The sequence below is a fragment of the Sinocyclocheilus rhinocerous genome, unplaced genomic scaffold, assembly GCF_001515625.1.
Source record: "Sinocyclocheilus rhinocerous isolate Xijiao unplaced genomic scaffold, SAMN03320098_v1.1 scaffold889, whole genome shotgun sequence".
NCBI classification, from domain to species: Eukaryota; Metazoa; Chordata; class Actinopteri; order Cypriniformes; family Cyprinidae; genus Sinocyclocheilus; species Sinocyclocheilus rhinocerous.
In genome coordinates, this window is record NW_015638024.1 from 2,532,749 (window position 1) to 2,539,408 (window position 6,660).

At 36.5% G+C, this 6,660-nt stretch overlaps 1 protein-coding gene across 1 annotated transcript in view; it reads right to left on the reverse strand.

Annotated features, from left to right (window-relative positions):
• Positions 1–502: 502 nt before the first annotated feature.
• Positions 503–6,660, reverse strand: part of LOC107749482 (rho GTPase-activating protein 39-like) — an 11,823-nt gene continuing 5,665 nt past the window's right edge. The window contains exons 3-8 of the mRNA XM_016564655.1: positions 6,157–6,246; positions 3,761–3,834; positions 3,475–3,674; positions 2,408–2,499; positions 2,055–2,224; positions 503–1,951 (exon numbers count right to left, since the gene is read on the reverse strand). Coding sequence (XP_016420141.1) covers positions 1,757–1,951; positions 2,055–2,224; positions 2,408–2,499; positions 3,475–3,674; positions 3,761–3,834; positions 6,157–6,246 — 821 coding nt within the window. The 3' untranslated portion in view covers positions 503–1,756. The remainder of the gene's footprint in view (positions 1,952–2,054; positions 2,225–2,407; positions 2,500–3,474; positions 3,675–3,760; positions 3,835–6,156; positions 6,247–6,660) is intronic.

A 6,660-nucleotide genomic window follows, 5' to 3' on the forward strand; every position in this document is an offset into this window, starting at 1 on the left:
AAGATTTGTATCTCAAATAAATACTGTTCTTTTGACCTTTCCATTCATCTGAGAATCCTGAAAAAATTTCCACGGTTTAAGCTGCACAACTGTTTTGGACAAAAAAAAAAAAAAAAGTTACTTGAGCAGCAAATCAGCATGCGATTTCTGAAGGATCATGATACTGAAGACTGGAGTAATGGCTGCTGAAAATTCAGCTTTGCAATCACAGGAATACATTACATTTTAAATTATAACTAAAATAGAAAAGTTATTTTAAATTGTAATATTTCACAATAATACTATTTTTACTGTTTTTGGTCAAATAAATGCATCCTTGGTGAGCACAAGAGGCTTCTTTCAAAAACATAAAAAAACTTATGGACCATAAACTTTTGAACAGTAGTGTATTTATATAATGTAACATAATCTAGGTAAAACGTATAGAGCTTAATTTGTATTTAAAAGAGTAATACTACAATATTTTCTTCACCACTAAAATATGAAACAAATAAATGTAACACACCTTTATGAAACTTTATTATATTCCTCAACATCCATTTCACATAAAATACATACACAATCCAAAGTTTGTATAGAATATTTTGCTCATACACAATCAGCCGATTGCACAAAATACAAAATACTAAAGTGTTTATATTTTTCCATCTATTTGCCAAAAACTCACCACCACTCACTTACATTTATACGTAACGTCAGTAAAACAAGCAGGACTATTTTCAAAGCTTTATTTACATACAAAGACTCAAAAAGAACATGATTACTTGAAGGGTGTCTTTTTAGATAAGTCATGGATCTTATTTACTCTTTTTCAAGATTTTAATTCTTCAAATGCTATTTCACAGGCATCATATAATGGCATTTAATTCCATTCCATTATCACTTAATACATTTAATTAATTTACAAATGAATTCCGATGGGAGCTGAAAATGTACCATTTCAAGACTCTGGACAATTTTGCATGAATGATATTCCTGACTATCAGGCAATAATAATAGCTTTTACAAAACAAAACATAAAATCATAAAATAAAATAGAAAACTTTCACTTATCAAAATACCGTACTTCAAATAGAGTATGAAGAATTCACACCCTATCTAACAAAACCCATTTTTCTCTTTTCAATAGTTAAAGCTTTCAGATCAAATTAAGAACAAATACAACGCACATACATTTGTCCTGTACATAACACATGATCTTTTTTAAAAATACACAAATACACAAAAGATACTGTCAGAAAACAAACAAAATAAAGTGGTTTCTTACTGCCGGTCACTGACTTACTATACAAAACAAGCAAACAGCATTTGAGTGCTCACAAAGCAATGCATCCATGCAAGTTACTTTTAACTTTGACCCTTGCAATGCACATTAATGTATGTAAACCATTAACATGAAGATTTGAAATTTTTTTTTCATGCATTTCTTGAACATGTAAAGAACTTGGGATAAAGGCATGACATTTCTGCCATGTTACCATCAATTAATTTCAACTTCAACAGTCTTTATAACAACGAAGTGGACAGAACACACCTGACTAACGAAAGTAACAGTGAAACAGTTTTGAGTTTTCCACTCAAAAAAAAAACAAAAAACAAAAAAACACACACACACAAACAATCATCCTTAAAAGTGTACTTTTGTCCTAGGTTTTGTTTAGATTTTGTCCACAATGCCATTTTTGTGAATGTGTTTGTGAGCAGGTTGGTTGTGTATCACTGATTGGTGTTCTGCTAATAAGAAGTAACAAGAACTTTAAACAATGCCCTGTATGAAGCTTGTGTCCAGATGTACTATGAGCATTCGCAAGAAAGACATCTCTTTGCGGGTGTTCTCAAATATGACACGGGGGTCGTCCGACTGGCACCGAAGGCAATTAGGAGCCATTACCATAGCAAGGTTGTTCACGTCCATTTTAGTTACTGCAACGTTTGCAGGCTGAGCAAAAACCTGAGGAAGACGTGGGATATGCATCAGAGCAGTGCAATAAGTCAAAATACATTTTTTGTACATTTGCTGCATATTGTGTGTGTTTGTGGAGTGTTGTGAATACCTGTAAGAAGTGGATGAAGTAGCACAGCACCAGTCGGTTGAGCTCAGGCAGCGACTGCACCACCCTGATGGCTGCCGCAGGATCATCGTAGTTACTGACACACTGCTTGTAGAAGCTCATGGGAATGAGAGGCTCCTCCAGCTCACGGTACCACAGCTTCATCAGAGAGGCTGAGGAAAAACAGTGGTATAGATGTTTAACTATTTTTGGTATGATAATGAAACGCCAGTACATTTTTTCTTTGACTATGTAATATTCTTATACAGGTGCATCTCAATAAATTAGAATGTCGTGGAAAAGTTCATTTATTTTAGTAATTCAACGCCTGTAAATGCATGAGAACAGTTACTCACCAGGAACATTGGGTTCTGACAGATTTTCAGGAATCCTCCATTGGTCCACCTGAAGCTTCAGTGCATTGACTTCATCAATGTCACCAGGAACCCTGCAGGAGACGACTGTATTGTTACACTCAAGGACCACCAGAGGGAGACAGCACACCATAATTATGCATGCACAAGTGGCTGAGTTAGAAAACACTGTATGCCCCAATGTCTTACAGAGTTTGGATAGCAAAAACATGCAAGAGTGTCAAAGTATTGAACAGACATTTTTACCCCAAATTTCTAATAAAACTAGAACCTAATTTAGACACACTACCATTCAAAAGAAAAATAATGCATCATGGATTTTCACAAAAATATTAAGCAGCACAACTGTTTACAAAATTGATAATAGTGTTTCTTGAGCACCAAATCAGCATATTAGAATTACTCTTTTTTATTAAATAATCTAATAGAACATATTAGATCTCTAAAGAATCATGTGACACTGAAGACTGGAGTAATGGCAGCTGAAAATTTAGCTTTGTCATCATAAAAAATAAATAAATATATATATATATATATATATATATACAGTATATATATATATTTGTTTTTTAATATATTCAAATAGAAAACAGTTATTTTAAATTGCATTTCACAGTCTTGCTGTTTTTATTGTATTTTTTGACCAAATAAATGCAGCCTTAATAAATAAATAAATAAAATAAATAAAAAATAAATAAGCCCTCTTTAAAAACATTAAGAAAAATCCTACAAAATTTTGAACAGTATACTGTAATTGAATCAGGTCAGTTAGCATGTTGATATTTGACCCTATGGGTTGCGTATGCCAAAAAGCTACAGTTTTGTCACGTCACACTGCTTCTCGTTAGCAGGCTACAAAAAGTATCGTCACTTGAAAAGCTACACTGTTAGAAAACAGCTGTTCTAATGTCACATTACCAAAAAATGTACTTAAGTTAGAAGCTTCGCAACTTTAAATTATGTACTTCTGTAATTATGCACACTCATATAGTAAAATATAGTCTGTTCTTCTATTATGCCTAATTATCAGGAATTTGAGCAGGTCTTACCTGAATATGCCCTCAGTCTGCGCTCCACCCAGAGCCAGCACATACTGAGACAGCTGCACTTGCACCCACGGCAACTTCCTGTCTGGGAAGAGTTCACTCTGCCGCTCCATCACTTCCTCTAGAGAGCTGCCGAACAGTGAAGGGGTCATGATGGCACGCCGACTGTGGTCCACTTCCTCCAAACTAGGCTTACGAAGACCCTAATGGGAAAACAGAGAAATTACCAATTATTTTTCTCTTTCTTAAACACGTGATTCTCCATACAGTGTATTTGATCAAAACTTACCTTTTTCCCTCCAGTGACCGCCACTTTCTGGAGCTTCCGGTAGCAGTACTTGGCATATGTGCTGATGGGGAGAGCTAGAGGCAAAAAGACATGAGTGATTACTACTATTCTTAGACACAGGGCCTGCATAGTCTAATCGCTGACAGATTTACATCTAATGCATCAAAACCTGTGTTACAAGGTAAAGACTTTGAGAACTGAGTCACTTTTCTTTGTCTGGAACATGGCTATATTGCTCCATTCTAGTTATGGATTAAACAATCATGGAATCACAGCGGCACGTGGGGAGTGAAGCACTTCAAAATGAGTCACTGTTTTAAAAATGAATAAAAAATGAAGATTTAGTTCCATTTAAAGTGTGGAGGAGGAAATCCAGCCAGCACATTCTGTTAGTACTGACTCATCAGATCAACGTGTGAACTAGAGGAGACAAAATAAACAGACAGAGGGGTTTTCTACTAGGCTGCATTTCATCAATGTGCTGTGACTGTCTTGTCCTTCTGTTATGTAAGAGACAAGGACATTAGGACTATAAAATTAGACATCGCAGAACATTTTCCACTAGTTGGAATAAATGACATTCCCAGAAATCACTTTACGTCAGATTGAAAAACAAACTCCAGGCTTGTAGAATCACTGGGATTTTTTAACACCCCTGTGTCCTTATTTGGTTGTTCCTGTCCTCATTATTAGTTAATTACCTTGATTGTGCTCACCTGTCTGCCCCTCGTTATCCACCCTATATTAGTTCCTGCCTCCTGTAGTCTAGTTTGTCGGTTATTGTGAATGTTACCCTGAGTGTGTGTCTCATCTACCCGAAATTCAATGGGGAGACGAGAATGGTGAAACTGTTTAGCATCTCCTTGATAGTGGGGGCGGGCCATTGGCCATTTAGCACCCATATAAGTGTAAAGTCTGTGACCAGGACTGTAATTTATATGCAAATGCCAGTAATGCTGAATTTACAGCAGCCTATGTTCAGCATTTTAGAGAAACCACAGCCGTTCTCTACAGGATTCCTCTGGTTTCAGGAGAGCCTCATAACTCCAAAGTAAAATCCATTGGGGGCATTTCTAATACAGGCTTTGCAAATCCTAACAAAAGGAGCCAGATGGTAAAAATCTGTGCGGCGATAAAAAGCATCTTTTCTGGAATGTGCCCCAAACTCGACACCTCTTCAAATTTATGGCAAACAGGTGACAGACATCCATGTTTACACAACCTCTTGTTAATTTCCATGCACCAGACTGCAATTATGTCTAATGAGAGATATTGCATCATACATTTGCACTTGTTCTCTTTTTTTCCTGGATTCCTGAACCTAAACAGTTCATTTACAGGGTAAACATACAGATTCTGCTGCATTCATACATGCAGACTTAATTCTGATATTTTGCATGACTAAATAAGCGCTGGTGGCCCGGCTTTGAAACAACAGCTTGCCCTCATTTGAAATGAAAGGCAACAATAAAGCGAAGGAAAGCCAGAGGAAACAACAATCTTTTCAGAGGCCACAAATGAGACCACACAGATCTTTGTGGTGACTCCCTGTGTCAGAGAGATGAGTAAATTCCAGTTTTACAATGGCTCCGTCATTAGGGCTTCCAACTTAACATCCCAATAAACCCCTCAGCTGGGTCGGCTCTACACTCAGACCAGACCTAACCTCAAGAATCCCCCATGGTGACTCACACCCAGCTGCAGCAGTATCTGTGAAGTCGACCTACTCATCTGGACATCTGCCCATCAGATCCAACTAAATGACTCAAAAACATTGCAGGCCAGGGCTGACATATGAGCCATATCCTGCTCCTTCAAGTGGCCAGTGGCTGGTGCTGGTCTAATGGGTTTGTGACTACAGTAGAGACGGCTCATGAGTAGGTCTGCATCAGCATCGGCTGTGAGTCACTGTTATGCCATGCCTGCAGGCAGTGAGACCCAGTGTAAGGGATCCTCACTGCGGTCAATGCCACGGCTACATTTAGGCAGAAATCTGATGAGATCATCAGGACCACTCAATGTGGTAACAGTCGCAAGGTCAAAGTATCACCATATGAAGGCACTCTCTTTTACTGATAAGCACACGTGATGTGTCCTGCCCTAAAGGGCTAATTAACATAGTTTTATTGACATGGCAAATAATTGATTCCACTAATGCAGCTACAAATGAAAAGTACTCAATATATCTCTACAGAGGCCTGCATACCAACATCTGATTCTACTTCAGTGGATTTTCATAGTGGTGATGAAGTAAATCTCTGGTGGATCCATTACATAACTTTTTCTCAAATGTCTATTTCAACAAACTGAACAAAGTGACATTAAAGGTCAATTTACATTTTTTTTGTTCCAAAGTGTCTCAGATAAGGAATCATCCATAGTTAAAAATAAACTACCTTCTGTTTCCTCTGAGTTCTGTTTCCTCTTCTTCCTTGACTTTGAGTTCTTCTTCTTAATATCCTGCTGGTCGAAAATGTACTGGGTTACTGCAATGGAAACACAGAAAGCAAAACAACCCATTAAAAAACCCATACATAAAATAGTGCTGTCATTTGATAATAAAAAAAAAGCAAAAAAAAAAGAGAAAAACAATTAATTATATGTATAGACAGAATTGTTATGAAATAACATAAAATCTGTTTATGTTTTAATCAGAGGCGGACAGTAACTAAGTATATTTACTTGAGTATTGTACTTAAGTACACTTTTTGAGTATCTGTTAACCCATACATAAAATAGTGCTGTCATTTGATAATAAAAAAAAAAGCAAAAAAAAAAGAGAAAAACAATTAATTATATGTATAGACACAATTGTTATGAAATGACATAAAATCTGTTTATGTTTTAATCAGAGGCGGACAGTAACTAAGTACATTTACTTGAGTATTGTACTTAATTAA